Below are 19912 nucleotides of genomic sequence, written 5' to 3'. Positions count from 1 at the left end.
AGATACGATCTTCTTTATACTGAGGCAGTAAATCGACCACGTTATGTACTATCAATCCTTAGAGGATGTGCTTACTTCGGATTTATTTCCGCAAGTGCCGGATGCTTGTTGCTGTTCCACACCCTGTAGTTGTGAGTGTTCTTCCAGGCTGTAACAAAGGTTGTCCCATAGTCCGATAATATCTTTTCATTATCTGTCAAGTAAATATTTGAAAGTTGAGCTGGACTGTAGCCAGTCAGGGATGTGAAGCTTCATCACCAAAACGGGTAAAGGAATGGCTTTATCCCCCCACCCCATGCTTTTTGGGGGAGATAGCCTACCAGATATCAGGAAACTTGGGTCTAGTTCCAGAAATCCTGTTAAGAAGCTATGTGGCCTTTGGCAAGTCACTTAATCACTCAAAACTTCATTTTCCTAACCAGAAAATAAGAGGGTTGAGCCAGATATATTCTAAGGTTCCTTACAATTCCAAAATATTTCCACTTCTCCTTACCAAGTTTAAGAGGCATAGTATTATCTACTAAGCAAAAACTGTAGACTGGACAGTGAGTAAAGATACTGATGTATATGTATAGAGTAGGCAATTAGAGTGTCTTACTATCTTTTCACAAATGTTATTTTTCTATGGAAAAAATTAGAATGAATACACGAATTGGTTCTTTTAGTCACTTTTTTTCTTCTTTGCACTTTATCTCACTATTTGGTGAAATTCACTGTGTAATTTCCATACATTTCACTGTCAAAATACTTAAATAACAAGGGAATTTTCTTTTTTTTGGGGGGGGGGAGGGAAGTTTCTTATTTATTTATTTATTTATTTATTTATTTATTTATTTATTTATTTATTTATTTTAAAATTTATTTATTTATAGAGATGCAGAGAGAGAGAGGCAGAGACACAAGCAGAGGGAGAAGCAGGCTCCATGCAGAGAGCCCGACGTGGGACTCGATCCCAGGTCTCCAGGATCACGCCCCGGGCTGTAGGCGGCGCTAAACCGCTGTGCCACCGGGGCTGCCCAGGAAATTTCATATTTAACGTTAACTCTTCAGCTTTTTCATAATCATGGGGAAGTTTTAATGCAGAGTATTTCTTCTGCTTAGAAGAATAGAAAAGGTCTGGAGAATAAGTTCAAATGGCTTTTGCATCATATACTGATTGTAAGTTTCCTGCTTTGAAGGTGAAAAGTGACTTTTGTTGCTGGGAAGGAAAGAGGATACACATGGCTCGAAATGCAACATAAGCTATTTCTTTTAGGAATGGATTTCTCAAATAGCTCCCTAGGTTGAATCTCCTTTTAACAGCAGCATAGGCCTGAGCCAGATTATTTGAGTTTGAATCCCAGCTCAGTCTCGACCAGAGGGATGAGAAAGCTACTTAACCTTTCTGTGCTCAGTGCCTCTCCTATAAAACGAAGAGAACACGGTCTTACCTCCAGAATTGTTGTGAGGATGAAATGAGTTAGAAGTAAAGTGCTCAAAACAAAACAGGTCCTTTCACATATGAAATGTTCCCCCTACCCCTCCAAAAGGCTAGTTACTATTATTATTCAGGACTCACAACTACCCAGGCAGATAGGTTTAAAAAGTAAATTACTCATGAAGCTAATATGATTGGTAGAAATTGGGATTTTCTTACTAGATTATTGAATGATTCTGAACTAGAGCATTTAAATCTTGGTGTCTCAGCTACTACAACTGTAGAAGAGGCAAATATTTAAAAATACCCCATTAACAAATAAGGACGTGCTCCAGAGCTTTTCTTTACAAATGAAGGACACACTCAGAAGCCTGGATTTCAAACGCCACACCTACCTTCACAAAGAACTAACCTGGGAGGTGACAGTGCTGGGGATGATTCAAACATCTACTGACAAGACAATGTGAATGTACGTAATGCAACTGTGGAACTATGTATTTATAAATGGCTACGATGAGAAATTTTAGATTATGTGTATTTCACCGCATTTTTAATAACTTCTCCCACACAGTGGTAGAGATAATTGAAAAAAAAGGAAAAAAAATAAAAGTTCAGCACTCTTAACAACAACAAAATCTGAGTATTTGCTACATGTCCATGATGGTAGGCAGCCACATGCAAAAGCTCACTGCAGACCTTCATTTTCTCTTTTTGTAGATTTCCTTCTCTATGGGGAACAAAATAGTTTTAATAGAAGAGTAAGTCTATCTTTACCTGCTCTATTTTAACCACTGAATGGGAATAACATTTCTTTGAATGGGCAATTTGAAGGTTTAATCACTTGGAATGTGATTTCCAGTGATTTCTATCTTTCATGATTCTCTTTTACACATCTCAAAAACATGTAAGCAGTTTTTATAAATACCCCCCAGATACTGACATATCCTCCTCCCACCTGGTGAAACACTAAGCAGCCATGTAAAAGTGCCAAAGACCTGCATTTTACTGTCTCAGTATGTTTGTTTCTATTATAAAGAAAAACGAAGTTTCAAAAAACATTTGGAACAGCAACCATTTTTGTAAAAGGATCACCACAAATAACACAAAACTAAAATTAAAAAAAATATATAGAAAAAGGTTTGGAAGGATATAAAATGCTCAAAATGTTAAGAGCAGTTATCTCTGTATGAGGAAGTAACAGATTATTTTATAATGAAAATATTTCTTATGCAATTCAAAACCTCATAAAGATTACAAAAGAAATAAGTGGCTGTGTGCTCTTTACCTAACTGCAGTGTGGCAGCCAGCAACGCGTGGATGTAGACAGCAAACTGGGCTCGGATCCATTCATCGCCTCCTTCCCAGCCTGTGCCATCTAGGAAGACATCATCCCGGTTCTCAGTCACGTGCCTCACCAGGTAATCTGCGAACCTGAGGTCTGCAGTAGTTGGGTTAAGCAGCTTCCTGAGTTCTGGATCATGGATCTGGATCAGAGCTTCTTCTACCTAGAGGGTATCCAGGTACAAGTCAGAGTCTGGGCATTCATGCAGACATCCATGCCACACTTTAAAAAGTAACTACTGGGAAGCTGAAGCTGAAAACAAAAATATGAATAACAGTATTCTCAAAATGTGAGGCTAAGAAAGAGGTTTTTACACTGAAGTGTTTTTTTTCTTTCTCTATTTAAAAAATCCTCATTTTGTTTTTAGAAAATATATGCATAAATATTTAATTTTGAATCATAAAAGTAACTCCTGTTGTTTGTAAATAATCTTGGAAAACAGAAATATGTAGTAAAAATCACTTTTGTCACACAACCAGAAATGAATTATAACAGTTAGTAAGTATAATTCCTAAAAATTCTTTGAGCCCACAGATACTATGGAATATTCTTATTATGTAACATGTGATATACAAAGAGATATACGTAACCTACAGGTTAGTTCTGAAGTAATACACACATACCCATGAACCCATCAACCTACTTTAGAACCAGAACCAGAATGTAACCAGTAATGTTGAAGCTACTCTGTGGTCCCTCCATCTGTATCCTCTGCCTTGGAAGGTATGGACTTATTTTTCTTCCTTAAAATTGGGATCCCATATTTTTCATTTCATTATTCATTTTCCCACGAAGCATGTTTTGGTAATTTCTATTAGAATCTATAAAAACCTACGGTGGGTGAAATTTCCTTTTTTAAAAAATTCTTTCAATTGTAAAACTGAACACATGATTTAAATTTCTCATATGTTGATGTCAAATATTTATCTGTAGCTCCTTCTTCCTGATATCAGGAACATATTAAGCAATCCTGGCTCACCCACTTACTAGCCATTTGATCTCTCTGCTCCTTAGCTTCCACTTGTTTATGAATAGCAATAATGCCTATCTCATAGGCTGTTAGAAGAATCGGATCAGTTAATATACCTAAGGTGCATAGAATGCCGGCACAGGAATTTTTACCTTTATTAGTGCCATTCCTATGCTGTCAGAATTCCAGTTAGGAAAGAAAAACAGGGACCAGCAGTGTCAAGGACACACGCTCATACATAAGCCCACCTCCACAATAGCATCACTGAGGTGCTTCTGTTGTCGGAAAAGGATGTTAGTAGCCCCAGCAACGAATCCACGGACGGTGACATCAGAGAGAAGATGATGCTGCTGCAATGCCATATAAGGCAAACACAGATATCCCTAAGAATCACAAGAGTGAGAGATAGCATCAGAAAAGTAATAGGACAGCCACTTCTCTGCTCAAGCCTAGAGAGCTAATACTAGGAAATGAAACTTCCGGATCTCGTCCATTGCCGGATCTCTAACAGAGTTCATCTTTGACTCACTACAATTTCAGGGGAACTTCAGGTCTTGACTGTACCGAGTCCAGTTAATCGCTCACCTTTTCCATGAGAGGTGGTCTAACATGGAAACTATCTTACTTGGTCATTTTGTTCTCAGTTCAATTCAAAAGCCTCCACAGTAACTAAGGAATTGGACTTTTTTATTTGGGAAATGAAGTTTTAAGCCCACGAAAAAGTATGTTGTTTAGCAGAAAGCTGTTAGTTCTTTCAGGAAAATTTGAAAACACAAAACCACCAACATACTGTTATAAGAATAGCAAAGCACTTGCACGGCATTTGTTTTATTGCCCTGTTGTTGAAAATCATGCAAAAATATTTCAAGATATTTGCTACTAAATGTTTAAAACAAAAAGCAAACAAAAACCACACTAGCAATAACTGTATATTTAATTAACTTCTATTTGGATTGTATTTGAAAATACAGCCCTGAAAATTATATTTGAATTGCCAAAGCACAGTACAAATTTCCAGAGAGTAAAGATGTTAACACTTCAATGATGCAGTGAAGGAGGATATGGCACTTCTTTTGGGAGATTCTAATCAAGACAGATTTCCAAGTGGCATAACTTGTGTATGAAGCCAAGAGGCTACACTTGTTTTCAATCTCAAGTCCTGTGACTTGAGTTTCTTTCTTTTCTTCTCTTTTCTTTTCTTTTCTTTTCTTTTCTTTCTTTCTTTCTTTCTTTCTTTCTTTCTTTCTTTCTTTCTTTCTTTCTTTCTTTCTTTCTTTCTTTCTTCTTCTTTTTTTTTTTTTTACTTTTCATCACTTAAAAAAACCCCACTGAACTAGATAGCATCCTCTGGATGATATGTTATATTACCGCATGAGAGTGTAGGAGACATCTATTTTGCTACTTCATGTTCTTTACCACATCCCAGAATATGTGTTGTCCCTAACAGGTGGTTGTTAAGTACTTAATATGGGAGAGAAGACTTCTAAAAGTTGGAATATAGGTCCAATAACCTGGTTTTATTCTTTTTCTTGACAATCTTCCTGTGTTCTATAAAATGCTAACCAATAGAGGCCGCAAAAATAAACTGTGCCCATGCATTAGACATACTCAGTACGGTCCTTTGCAACCCACACCCCTCCTGGGACTAAAGGCTGAAAAGACACTCCCCCTCCAGCCCCCGCCCCTCATTCAGGATCACTCAGCTGGTTTAAAGCTCCAGGGGTCATGTTTTACTTTGTGAGCTACATACTTAAAAACAATAGACTCCCCCAGCACTCAAATATCTATTTATAAACATAAATACTACAATATTGAATGCTCTCTATATGTTGTAAAAGTATGTTGTAAAAAAATCAATAGTTCAACACTTTAGAAATATAAAAAATTACATTCCTTAAGAAACTATACACATGCTCTCTGACCAGCATTCTACTTCTTATAAATCAGTCATCTGTACAATGGAACATCCAGCAGCAATTAGGAGTGATGAAATTCACTTCCAAGGAGTATTTGATAAAAAAAAGAATAAGGGGTATTAAAGTAAAGTGGGGAATAGTTTTCTACCATTTGTGTATAAAAGGAGGGAGAATATCTATACATTGTGTATGCATAAAATACCCCCAGAGAAAAACAGAAGACACTGATAATGCTGATTACTACTGGAGGAGAGAGCATCTGAGTAGCAGGGGATGGAATGAAAGGGAGACATTTTATAGATACTTTAGAACCATGTGAAAGTATTACATATTTACAAACTTAAAATATTTCAAAATAACCTTAAAATTGGGATCCCTGGGTGGCGCAGCGGTTTGGCGCCTGCCTTTGGCCCAGGGCACAATCCTGGAGACCCAGGATCGAATCCCACATCAGGCTCCCGGTGCATGGAGCCTGCTTCTCCCTCTGCCTGTGTCTGCCTCTCTCTCTCTCTGTGACTATCATAAATAAATAAAAATTAAAAAAAGAAAAAAATTGTGTCACTTTTTAAAAAAAGTATACATATATACTTATATACATATAAGATTTTTATTTATGAGAGAGACAGACAGAGAGAGAGAAAGCATCCGTGGTGGGGAGAAGCAGGCTCCTCACTGAGCAGGGAGCCCCTCATGGGGCTGGATCCCAGGACCCTGAGATCACGACCTGAGCTGAAGGCAGTCCCTCAATGGATGGAGCTACCGGGTGCCCCATGTTGTAATTTCTTTTAACAATGGTCTATTTTTCTTAAATTTTAAAAAATCCCTTATTGTATGGTAGCAACAAGAGTACAGTGCACCTCCTTAAACATAAACAGCCTCCACACTCAAGCCCACTTCTGGCTTTTCACTTTTCTAGAGTGCTTTAATTTCCATATTTGGAGCTACAGTAATATAATAGTAAAAAACAAAACAAAAAAACCCTGAAACATTCATTACTTGCACACCCATGTTCACAGCAGCAGCATTCGCGATAACCAAAGTGTGGAAGCAATCCAAATGTCCACTGACAGATGGTTGGATAAACAGAGTGTGATATATACACACAACGGAATATTATTCAGCCTTGAAAAGGGCAGAAATGGTGACCTATGTTACAGTATGGATGAACCTTGAGAACATTAGGTTAAGTTCAACAGGCCAGTCACAAAAAGATAAATAATGTATGTTTCAGTTTAAGATGAGAAACTTCTGGAGATCTATAGCACAGTGATGTGAACATAACACTACTAAATTGTATGTTTAAAAATTGTATTAGGCACCTGAGTGGCTCAGTTGGTTAAATGGCTGACTCCTGATTTTGGCTCAGGTCATGATCTCAGGGTCATGGGATCAAGCCCCACACGGGGACAGGCTCAGTGTGGGGCTGCTTGAGATCTTCCCTCCCCCCTCTTACTCCCTCTTCTGCTCCTCACCACCCTCCTCCACTTGTGTTCTTGCTCTCTCTCCCTCTCAAAAATAAGTAAAATCTTTAAAAACAAAAACCAAAATGACAAAACTAAGTAGCTAATCTTTTTTAAAAAACTAATAGACTCAAAAATAATTTTTTTAGTGATTACCTAAAATCATTTTTCCTATCCCTTAAGTACTAAAAATAAAAACCCTTTGTATTCAATTAAGAGTTACTTCAATCAAGGTGACTTTTCATCAGAGTTCCATTTATGGTAAGGTCCAACTAATTTTTACCAAATAATAAATATTGCCTCATAACTAGAAAAGAGAAATCATGAGATTAAAGCAAGTGGGAACCTTAACTCCCAAGGCTCTAGGCCTTTTGGCCGGTCCTCCTGTAATGGCTCTACTGTAATGGCTTTGCTCCAGTGTGTGGCCAATTCCAGTAGGAATTGATAGGAAGATTTAAAATCAGGAAAGCATAAGAAAAGCCCTCAGGACTGTTTTTCACATCTGAAAATAGTTACCCCAACTTCCTCTTTAGCTCTCTTCTATTTCCCTCATTCTTCTATTTCCCTCACTCCAACATTTCTCTGGTTCTAAAGTGGTAGAGTTCAGCAGAGCACACATATCACATGGGAGAGTTTTCTAATTTTCCTCCTTCTCCTTTGGTTCCCCTAGTTCTTCCCCTTCCCGCTGTGGGCACTGGACTCAAAAGCTTCCTCCAATCCTATCTCCTCTCCCTCTGCACTCCAGTTTTTCCCTACACTTCCCAAATCAGCTCCTAGGACAGGTTTAAGTATATTTCAGCATCTGGTATCCATAGTATTGACTCAGTAAAGCTCATTTCTAAAACTGACATGAAAGGCATCATCCTCCAGTAATTTCAAGTATCAGGGAGAAGACTGGAAAGCTGGAGAGCTGGGGCATATCTTCTAGACAGAAATGTTTTATTACGTATAAGTTCATTGAGTCAAGGGACTAGTCAGCTTATTCTCTTCAAAGCTCAATATCCTACCTTCAACAATATTCTCCAGGCACCCTAGCTTCTCTCTGGCTATTTTTAAAATTACTTTAAGCTGTTTGGCTAGCCTAATTCCTTCTGTAGAAGTCCTTTATGATCTTCAAGAGAGGAAAAAAAAGCCTAAAGGCAATTCAGTTTTAAGAATATTTCATTATGTCAACTATACTTCAATAAAAAAAAAGAGTATTTCATACTCCAAAGTTACTGACATAAAAGAATCAGTACTTGTATTTACAATTGTGATTGAATAACAAATTAGATTTTAATCAGTGTATAATAAAACATAGAACCAAAAAGAAAAACATTTTATTTACCATAAAGATGATGGTATCATACATTCAGTAGTGGCATAATGTATACAAATAGAAAATTCTGCCAAACATGGTTCATTGGCAGCCCACAAAATAGATGTTTACATTGCTTTAATTCAGCAACCTCATAGACAAAAACAAAATCGCTCCCCAGTTAATTGCCCTTTTGATATCTCCACACGATAAAAATTAGAGGGTGGGTGAAACACCCAAGAAAGGGCTTCAACAAGTACAGGCAGTCCTAACACCCACATGTGAGTTCAGAAAACCTGTAACTGGTGGCTACCAACCATAACCAACAGTTGGCGTGCCCTGTGTTTTCTCCCTAAGTTTCTAAATCCCAGTTTTAAGAAACTGTGCATTAATTCAATCAATCATAAAACAAAGTAAGATAATTTCAGAATCCCCCATCAGGCCACAAAATGAACAAAGCATTCTCTGTTAACTATACTGCAATACTGACTTGGGGCAAATACTTATTTGTAAAGCTTGATAAACTGAGAAAGAATTTATCACAGAGGAAGAAATACATGTTCAGGTCAATACTACCCATCTTTCTTTTTCACATAGTTTTATTACTTCATGCATAAAGGATGGTATTTAGAGAAACCATAAAACTTTGCTCTAGTTACCAGAAAGATGTATCTGTCTTTCATGGTAGAGTGCAAGTTCATGGGTATAAGAATTTATAGCTTAGTATGGTATCTGGCATATGAAACACTATACATTTGGTATGTATTTTACAGTTTTCAAGGCAAATTTTCAGACCTGAAAATGTGTTCAACACTCTAAGTTAAACTCTAAAAGGGTTGTCAGGGGGGTACCTGGGTGGCTCAGTTGGTTGATCATCCAACTCTTGGTTTTGGCTCAGGTCATCATCTTATGGGTTGTGGGATCGAGCCCTGTGTTGGGCTCCAAACTCAGGGGTTATCTGCTTGAGGATTCTCTCCCTTTGCCCCTCCCCTACTCTCTCTCAGAAAAATAAGTAAGTCTTAAAAAAAAAAAAAAATACAAGGGTTGTCAGATTCTTTAAGGGCCTCAGTAAGGAACACTAGGGGAACCTAGGTGGCTTGGTCAGTTAAGCATCCAACTCTTGATTTCTGCTCAGGTCATGATCTCAGGGTTGTAAAACTGAGCCTCCCATTGGACTCCTGGCTCAGTGGGGAGTCTGCTTGAGATTCTGTCTTTTTCCTTCTCCCTCTGCCTCTCCCTCTCCCCCCACCCCCACTCATGTATGTACTCTCTAATAAATAAATAAATAAATCTTAAGCACACACTAAACTTTACCTTTGTGAAGATGGCCAGGGGCATGCCATATTGGTCCTCTTCCAAACCAGAAATTAGCCCTGGTATCAGGACTGCCTGGCCCGTGTTAGCTTGAGGTTGTACAGTAATTGGAGGACTGTCTGAGGGTACAGACTCCTTTGGAAATGAGTTTGTCTGTTCTGACCCAACCTGTTCCCTTTCTTTCAAGGTAGGGTCCTCTAACACACTAGGATCCAAGGTCTCCCAGTCACTTTCTGAAGATTCTGGAGATGGGCGGGAAGGAGGTTTCAAATATTGACTAGTATCATTGGGTTCTTGTCCTTTGCTGCTGTCATCTTCTATTTGGAGCAATGGTTCTTCGGTCTTGATGCCAACATCTCCTCCATGGCTTCCTGTTATAATTTTCTTAACAGTTCCTGAGTTGGTATTTGAAATGTCAGGAGCAGACATAGAAAGAAAATCATTTGCAGAGGGATTACTTTCGTGAAGCCCAGCATCTTCAGACATACTCTTTCGGGGTCTGTACTGAGAACAGTCACTGAGACCATGTTCAATCATGCCTACAACATACAATAGAAGAGCTTGGCTTACAATAAGGTGAGAAAAAGTAAGAACTGCATATTCCATTCTAAATAGTGGAAGTCTCCTATAAAAATATTAATAAGTTATACTTGCACATGTTATAATTAAAAAAGAGAGAAATCTCATATAAAATAGAGAGACCCTTTGCCAAAAGAAAATCATGTTAAAATAGAAATGTTATCCCTAACAAATTTATTCCTAAAAATTTTTATCATTGAAAGTTCGAGTATAGGTTAAATGATAGGAAGAGTAGATACTGTCACCCTCTTACCTGGAAAAAGGGATAATACAGTCATCAGGGCACCCACCAATTTATTCACTGGAGAAATATAAAAGAGAACCTGAAATGGATTAAATAAAAATTAAATCAGAATATTCATGAATCTACAACATAAAAAAAGGGGGAGTGTAGAAAAGGAAAAATCCTTTACAAAAGAATAACAAGCTAATAAATATATTAATGAAAGAATAAAAAAAATTACCAAACATCCATCATGATTCAGTTAAAAATTAACAACAGAAGCTAAAACTACTGTGAAAAGTTGTTGGGCAACAGGACATTCACATAGCTTCAAATTTATCAGCCCATAGATTAGCTATTAGTTGCAAAATACTTCACTATGAAGAAATCTGGGGACTATCGCTTTAATCAAATGATCAAGTTTCACATCACCGATAATACTACAAACAGTTATGGGCTTCCTGGTGTGATAACTCTGAGGACACACCACCACTTGTATAGCAGTCTTGCCCCAAAAGTTTAATCTGAAATTAGCCAAAAGAAAATAATCAGACGAATCTAATCTTATAATTTAACTAGTCTAGATTCTTAAAAAAAAAACAGAAAGAAACAACAACAACAAAAAGAACAAGGTGGTAGAGCTGCTTGAGATTAAAGAGAACCACAAGGCAAGGCAATACATGACCCTTGATCCCCAGAGTGAAACAACCAGTTTATAGGATATTATTAAAATATCTGAAGAAATTTGAAAATGGACTGCATATTAGATATCATTTATTGTACAAATGTTATAACTTCTTGAATGTGAAAATGGTTTCTTGGTTATATGGGAATATACTCTTATTCTTAAGAAATACATCCTGGGGTGCCTTAGTGGCTCAGGTCTTGATCCTCGGTTCCTGAGATTGAGTCAGGAACTGACAGGGAGTCCTGTGTCAGACTCCCTGCTCAAGTGGGAAACTTGCTTCCTCCTCTCCCTCTGCCCCCTACCCTAGCCACTCCTGTTCTCTTTCTCTCTCTCCCGTCAAATAAATAAATACAATCTTTTAAAAAAAATCTTAAAGTGTTTAGGGGTGAAGTACCATGACTTTAAAATTATTAGGATTCGGGGTGGGGGGAAAATGAACATATATATAAAGCAACATAATGTAAAAGTAGCAAAATGTTACCGACACATACAAATCAAATGTGTAAAAAAAGTTCATTATGGTATTCTATCAACTTTTCTGTAGGTTCAACATTTTTCATGATTAAAAATGGAAAAAAAACAGGATTAGATGTTGCATTAAAACTAACACTTGGTTATCATTAAATTAGTTGAAAAAACAAGCAAAAGATTTGCTTAGGTGATTTTTTTTTCCTTTTTTAAACAATTAAATCATTTAGTGACACTGAAGTGCTATTTGACAGAGCATAGCACCCACAGTTTTCTGTTTTCCTTACAGAATGATCTTACTTAAGGAGTGCTTTGCAAGTACAGAGAAACCAAGGGTTGCATTAAAGGACATCCTTATTTCATCAAATCAATATACAAAGGGTACCTGTGATTTGCCACATTAAAGTTATGTGATCATAAATGCCACTACATGTAGCTAGGCTAAGTACTATTTTGCAAGACTTTTCTTTCAGATTTGTATATCCATGTGTGCTCTGGATTGCAATGTAAAACACTTTTATTATAAACTGCAATAACAAAGTTTGAAACCTACAACTCAACAAGCAAAAAACAAAACAAAAAAGCCCCCAAACCTGATTGAACATATATTTCTTCAAGGAAGACATACAAATGACCAACAAGCACAGAAAAAGGTGCTCAACATTACAACCCATTAGGGGAATGCAAATCAAGACCAGGAGATAACATCTCACTCCTATTAGGACAGCTACTATCAAAAAACTAAAAAATAACAAGTATTGGTAAAGGTGTAGAGACGATGGAAACCTTGTGCACTGTTGGCATGAATGTAAAATGGTGCAACCACTATGGAAACAGTATGGGGATTGCTCAAAAAAATTAAAAATAGAACTACCATCTCTAGCAATACCACTTCTGGGTATATACCCAAAAGAACTGGAGGCAGGGTCTTGAAGAGATATATGCATACCATTGTTCATAGTAGCATTATTCATAAGAGCCAAAAGGTGGAAGCAACCCAATATCCATCAAAGGACGAAGGGATAAACAAAATGTAGTATGTACATACAATGAGTATCACTCAGTTTTTGTTTTTTGTTTTTTGTTTTTTTTTTTAAGAGGAGGGCAGCTTGGGTGGCTCAGGTTTAGCGCCACCTTCAGCCCAGGGTGTGATCCCGGAGGCCTGGGATCAAGTCCCACATTGGGCTCCCTACATGGAGCCTACTTTTCCCTCTGCCTGTGTCTCTGTCTCTCTGTCTCTCATAAATAAATAAATAAATAAATAAATAAATAAATAAATAAATAAATAAATAAATAAATAGGAAGGAAATTCTGACACGTGATATACATGCATCAGACTTGAGGACACTATGCTTAGTACAAAAAGGCAGTCACAAAAAGGCAAATACTGCATGATTTCACTTGTATAAGGAACTCAGAGTAGACAAATTCGTAGTAACAATAAGTAGAAGGGTCACTGTCAGTGGGGAGAGGAAATCTGGGAGTTCGTTTTAGCTTTGCACAATGAAGAGTCTGTGATTGGATGATGATGACAGCACAACAATGTGGATATACTCAGTGCCACTCAACTATACAATTAAAACTGGTTAAGATGGTAAATTAGGGGGGATCCCTGGGTGGCTCAGCGGTTTAGCGCCTGCCTTTGGCCCAGGGCGCGATCCTTGGAGTCCTGGGATCAAGTCCCGCGTCGGGCTCCCAGCATGGAGCCTGCTTCTCACTCCTCCTGTGTCTCTGCCTCTCTATGTCTATCTTAAATAAATAAATAAATCTTAAAAAAAAAGATGGTAAATTAGGTGTTTCGTGTATTTTACAATTAAAAACCTTATTTTTAAAAAAACTTTTAAACTTTTATTTTTATTTATTTATTTATTTAATTTTTTTTATTTATGATAGTCACACAGAGAGAGAGAGAGAGAGAGGCAGAGACACAGGCAGAGGGAGAAGCAGGCTCCATGCACCGGGAGCCCGATGTGGGATTCGATCCCGGGTCTCCAGGATCGCGCCCCGGGCCAAAGGCAGGCGCCAACCCGCTGCGCCACCCAGGGATCCCAAAAATTTTTAAACTTTTAAAAAGATTTTATCTATTTATTTGACAGAGAGAGAGCACAAACAGGGGAGTGGCAGGCAGAGGCTGAAGGAGAAGCAGGGTCTTTGCTGAGTGGGGAGCCTGATGCAGGGCTTGATCCTAGGACCGGGTTTCATGACCTGAGCCAAAGGCAGACATTTAACAGACTGAGCCACCCAGGCACCCCTAAAAACTTTAAAAAGGTAAAACACTGCACATATGTTAGATTCATTCATTTAAAAAACATTTTTTTCTCTTTGAAGAAGAAATACATATGGTTTTACAGAAAACTAGAAACATATTTCCTTCTTAAGAATATAACCTAGGGGCACTTGGATAACTAAACCAGTTAAGTGTGTCTAACTCTTGATTTTGGCTCAGGTCATGATCTCAGGGTCTTGAGACTGAGCCCTGTGTTGGGCTCTGCACTCAGTGCCGAGTCTGCTTGAGAATTTCTCTCCCCCCCCTCCCTCCACCTTCCCACTGCTCATGCTCTAAATCAATCAATAAAATCTTTAATATAAAAAATATAACGTATATTCTCACCAAACTGTTGATGTCTTTCCTTCCTGTCTCTTTTTAATGAATATTTGCTTGTTAAAATTGGGATCATGGGCTTGATATGTACTTGGATCAACTTTTCACTTAACATTCAATGAAACATCATTACAACAACAACAAAAAAACCCTCCAAATCTCTTTAGTCATTTGAATCATGTAGAATATACAAGGAGAGCCAGTACTTATTCACTGATAATTCATTATTATAAATTATTCTGTGACAGAATATCTTAGATGGAGCTCTGTGTCCAACTCACATTAATTCTGGAAAATAAATATGAGAACTACTACTGTGCCAAACGAATAAATTTTTTTAAAAAGATTTATTTATTTATTCATGAGAGACACACAGAGAGAGAGGGGCAGAGACCCAGGCAGAGGGAGAAGCAGGCCCCACACAGGGAGCCTGACGTGGGACTTGATCCCGGGTCTCCAGGATCACGCCCAGGCTGAAGGCGGCGCTAAACCGCTGAGCCACCCAGGGATCCCCACAAATAGATATTTTTAAGGTAACAAACCACAATAGACATTATAAATGGCTGACTTTCCAACATCCATTCTACCCCTACTCCACTTAGCACAGTAATATAGTATATAAAACTGGCCCCATATCCAAGGGTGGTTCCTTATTAGTCTAAACCAGAAGTCAGTAAACTTTTTCTATAAAGGGTCAAATATTAAGTATTCTTCCTTTGTAGGTGATACATATGGTCTCTGTCACAACTATTTGACTCTGCCACTATAGTGCAAAAGCAGCCATAAGCAATAAGTATATGAATGTGTATAACTATGTTTTGATAAAACATTATAAAAATATATAGTAGGCCAGATTTGGTCCTGGGGCCTAGTTTGCACACCCTTGGTCTAAAATCATGGTGATTCTATCTTTTTGTACTAGAGAATGATCTGGAACTCAAGTTTAAACCAACCAGTATATGCACTTCTTTGGTAACAATTTATTTGTTCACTCCAGACACATGGCCTCATGGGTCTAAACAAATTGAAAAGATGATTCTTATTAAATGGTTTGGGAATAGGTATTACCACTACCACCAACTTTTTTTTAAAAGATTTTATTTACTTATTGAAGATTTTATTCATTTCAGAGAGAGAGTGAGAACGCACTAGCAAGCAGGGTGAGCAGCAGATGGGGAGGGTGAGGGACAAGCAGACTCTGCACTGAGCAGAGTCCAGGGGGTGGGGGTGGGGGGCTGATCCCACGACTCTGAGATCAAAACCCGAGCCTAAATCAAGAGTCGGCCATTTAACCAACTGAGCCACCGAGGTGTCCCACTTTATTTATTTATTTTAGAGAGTATGAGTGTCGGCAATAGTGGAGGGAAGGGCAGAAGGAGAGGATCTTAAGCAGACTCCCCAATGAGCATGGAGCCTTGACCCAGGGCTGGAGTCACAACACTGCGATCAATATCTTGAGTTGAAACCTTACTGTTGGCAGTTAACCTACACTACAAAGGAAACCAGGTACAGGATAAAGCTAGCACTACACTCTGTGGAGCAAAGAGATGGGGGAAAAAAAAATCTCGATACTTAATTATACTGTAGAATCGTTCAATCAATCAGCCTTGAAGTCTGCAGTAACCCAATACAGTCCCTCATTATTTTGGTCAGTTTAAATTGGCTCCAGAAAAGACTACATGAATTTATAATTCTGTGTTATTGAACAAGAATATGTGCTTTAGTCTACTACAATATGACAGGCAAAAAAGTGTTAATTTATACTTTACCATTAGTTTTAACTTTACATAGTATATTTAAAAAAGCAAACAAATGTTACTCTATTCCTTCAAATCTCACCTTTTTTTCAAGAAGAATTAGTTTAAACAGGATTAAGACCTAAAGAAAAAATATTGCGTTAAAGTAAGAAACTCAAGCATAACTCAAGCACTTATTCATTTGCCTTTTCCCTTTCTCAAACATAATCACATTGATTTAATCAATAATATTAGCTACAGTGCTTAAACTACATTGAAAATTGTGAACTTATACTGAAAAACTAAAAATTATGTATTAGTGAAGAACCACTTAACAAATTGTGCTTTTTGGAAGGAGTTGTTATTTTGCTTGAAATACCTGCAAGCTCCTTCAAGGGCAAGGACTATTCATTTATTTCTGGATGTCCAGGGCATTCACATAGTAGATACTCAATAAATGTTTGTTAAATGAATGATCAATTTGTGTATGTCCCAGTCAACATATCTTTAATAATAAAGATCAGAAGACATAAGTATAGATATTTTATTGGAAAATGTTTCACTCTCAGGGCAATATACAAACTACTCTGTAAGATTAAAACATGTTCCTTCCCATTCTAATTTCATGACATCTGAAATTACAAAGACAACAGAAAAAGGTATCCACCCCTGCACAGACAGTATTCCTATACCTTTCAAAATTTCTATCATATAAGCTCTACCAACACTTTCAACTTTTATCATTATGAGAACGGTCTTAGAACTAAAATATGGTATTCCACAATCTGCATTCGACCTTGTAGCATACAGAATTTGCTCAAATAAATGAATACAATTTTAGTACATTATAAAGTAAATAAGGTATCATACCTTATGTCGAAAATGAAGCACAAGATCTCGAGGAGACAGACCTACAATGTTAATAAAAAAGCTAATCTGTGATGACAATCTCTGGGTTTTGTCAAAGTTTCCTCCAATCAAAGGAAAGGTAGGTAAAAATAGGAATAGTAAGAATATAAAAATATTTATGTAATATTTGGTTATGCACACATTTACTCAGAATTTACCAAATTATTGTTAACAGTCAAATATAACATGGTCCAATAGGACTTACTACAATAATGGTAATGTTCTAAATCTGTATTGTCCAATACAGTAGCCACATATGTCCAATACAGAATATTTGAAATGTAGCAAGTATACTGACAAACTGGACTTTTTAATTTGATTTAATTTTTATTAATTCTAATCTAAATGTAAATAGCTACATGAGGCTAAGGGCTATTGTTGTAGACAATGTAGCTCTAACATTTTCTCCCCATTCTACAAATATCTTACAAATTATACAAGTTTAGAAATTATAAAGCGTATACTGTAGTGGAAATTTGAAGCTTATACTGTAGTGGCAGTCAATCATTTAAACATGGTTTTTGGTTGCCACACTCCATAGTTATTATTTCTAAATCACAGTCTTCTCCGATCATCTGCCACAGGACAAGAGAAAATAACTCAGAGAAAAATATATTCTCAGGAGTTTTGTGACCAGCTTACTTATAACAGGATTATAAATGCGAACTACCACAATTTGGCTACTTAATGCTAAAATAGGAATTGAGTGAGCATAAATCGCTGTGTGACGCAAACTTGTTTCTCATCATGAAAAGAGTATTTATTGAGTGTCAATTGAGTACCTTGGACACCAATGAATGTTCTGGATTATCAGAATAGCATAAATCATACACAGCTCCCAACTTGAAAAATCTTAGGACAGAAAAGAATTGAGCAGATCTCTCTCTTGCTCTCCCACTCTGTTATGACAGGGAATTGACTTGGCCAGCATTACCATAAGAAGAAAAAACTTCCGTTATACTTCTGAAAAGCAGAAATTTGCTTTATACAATAATAGCTCTAAAGATTGCTACAATTATGTTATAATCTTAATTAATACAAATACTAGTGAAGAAGATACTTAAGGAAGCAGCAACATCAAACACGGAAGAATTTAAATTTAGATCTCATACAGAAATTTAACTTTGATTATAAAGTTTTACATGCAACTTGGTTAATCAAATAACTCAGTTTAGAAAATGAAAAGAAATGAGGACATTGTTTCTGATTTGTAAAAAGCTACTTACCAAGATACACTTGGGATCCTTCTAATGAAGTTCCTCCCAAGGAACTATTCATATGTTCATAAAGCTCCTATAAAATATAGACTCAATTTAGAACATTTTACAATCATTTTAGACACTAAATTAGAAGTATGATGACCAGGAAAAAACTGGTTCTTTACCTGAGGCAGTTTGTTTTGCCAGACACTAACTTTAGTAACAGTAGAGGTCTTGCTGAAACCTTACCAGTTTCCAGTACTCCCTTCTTCTCTTCCTCCTCATTTTAAAGCTTAGTTCATTCACATGGTATGGATTCTAGGCTAAGTTCTCTCTACTTTCTTGCTAAACACCTAATTGTCCTATACTCACTAGAATCTAGGAGAGATCTATGTTCCATACATTAATGGCAGCCAAGAGAAAAACAAGCTATCCATCTTTAGAAAAACAGTCATGTAGTCTGTTTCTGGTTTTTTGGCTCCTTTTTTTTTTTTTTTCATTGGGAGATTGGAACCAGAAGACTGATATATAAACATAACATGTATGTTAGTATATTATGTATACTAATTATGTGTTACTAATATCATGTATATTAGTAAGACAAGCAAATTTAGAGAAGCAATGCCCTAGCAAAAGAGCTATTTTCCATTAATAGAAGCACTTATGTTAATTATAGTCATTATTATTTCCTAATAAAAAGTGTGGTTAAATTTAATAAATATCGATTGTACATTTTTGGTAGATTCATTGCCCTTCAATATTCTTTTTTCAAGTTGCAAATTTTTGTGGGTTTTTTTCTTTTTAAATTTTTATTTAAATTCTAGTTAGTTAGCATACAGTGCAATATTGGTTTCAGGAGAATTCAGTTACATGTGCCCTCCTTAATCCTCATCACCCTTCTAGTCCACCCCCCACCCACCTCCTTCCAGCAACCCTCAGTTTGTTGGCTAAAGGGTCTCTTAAAGTTTGTTTCCCTCTCTCCCCTTTTTCCCCTCCCCTCCCATATGTTCATTTATTTTGTTTCTTAAATTCCACATACGAACTGAAATCATATGGTGCTTTCTCAGACTTCTTTTACTTAGTACAATACACTCTAGCTCCATGCATGTTGTCGCAAATGGCAAGATTTCATACCACATCTTCTTTATCCATTCATCAGTTGATGGACGTCTGGCCTCTTTCCATAGTTTGGCTATTGTTGATAATGCTGCACTGGGATACATGTACCCCTTTGAATCTCTATCCTTTAGGATAAATACCTAGTAGTGCAATTGCTGGATCATAGGTCAATGTTATTTTTAAAGAAGAATGTCTTTCTTAAGTAATAATATTATCTTTACAGTATTACTGACAAGATTTATTTGATTCATTGAATTTGTTTTCAGCCAAATATATCTATAGAGGGATACAGTTACCTTTAGAATGGAAATTTGGGAAAAATCCTTCTCTTCAAAATATGCATGTGTAATGAGCTGAAGTTTTGCTTGAAGTAAGCCATAGAGAGGCTTAAAGAAGAAAAAAAAAGTACTATTAGTTTGATAATAGTAAAAAAAAAAATGTTACAGCTTTGTAATTGAAAGAACAGGAAGAAAAACTAATTTAACTTATTATTTTGTATACTGCAACAAAATTATTCCTTAACTCTTATTTTTATTTTAGACCCTCTTCTACTATTTCCATCCTTATTTTCAATGTTCTTTTCTAGATTATTTTCTGATTTCTATGTCTCAGAATACAGAGACCATAGTGTATATATATATTCTAATTAATTAAAACAAGTAATACTGGAAGA

At 36.7% G+C, this 19912-nt stretch overlaps 1 protein-coding gene across 11 annotated transcripts in view; it reads right to left on the bottom strand.

Annotated features, from left to right (window-relative positions):
• Window positions 1-19912, bottom strand: part of AVL9 (AVL9 cell migration associated) — a 79923-nt gene that overhangs the window by 34625 nt on the left and 25386 nt on the right. For 8 of the 11 annotated variants that reach the window (XM_038557273.1, XM_038557274.1, XM_038557271.1 and 5 more), the window contains exons 5-13: window positions 19536-19625; window positions 18148-18214; window positions 16883-16923; window positions 16116-16154; window positions 10549-10618; window positions 9717-10255; window positions 3978-4112; window positions 2703-2922; window positions 76-193 (exon numbers count right to left, since the gene is read on the bottom strand). In XM_038557273.1, the coding sequence (XP_038413201.1) occupies window positions 76-193; window positions 2703-2922; window positions 3978-4112; window positions 9717-10255; window positions 10549-10618; window positions 16116-16154; window positions 16883-16923; window positions 18148-18214; window positions 19536-19625 (1319 nt within the window). Of the gene's footprint in view, window positions 1-75; window positions 194-320; window positions 415-2702; window positions 2923-3977; window positions 4113-9716; window positions 10256-10548; window positions 10619-16115; window positions 16155-16882; window positions 16924-18147; window positions 18215-19535; window positions 19626-19912 lie in introns of those variants that run through there. The other 3 variants (XM_038557281.1, XM_038557280.1, XM_038557279.1) reach the window with 3 other exon arrangements.

This window comes from Canis lupus, chromosome 14, assembly GCF_011100685.1.
Source record: "Canis lupus familiaris isolate Mischka breed German Shepherd chromosome 14, alternate assembly UU_Cfam_GSD_1.0, whole genome shotgun sequence".
NCBI lineage: Eukaryota > Metazoa > Chordata > Mammalia > Carnivora > Canidae > Canis > Canis lupus.
The sequence above is the reverse complement of the archived record's forward strand: the minus strand, read 5'-3'. Positions and strand labels throughout refer to the sequence as shown.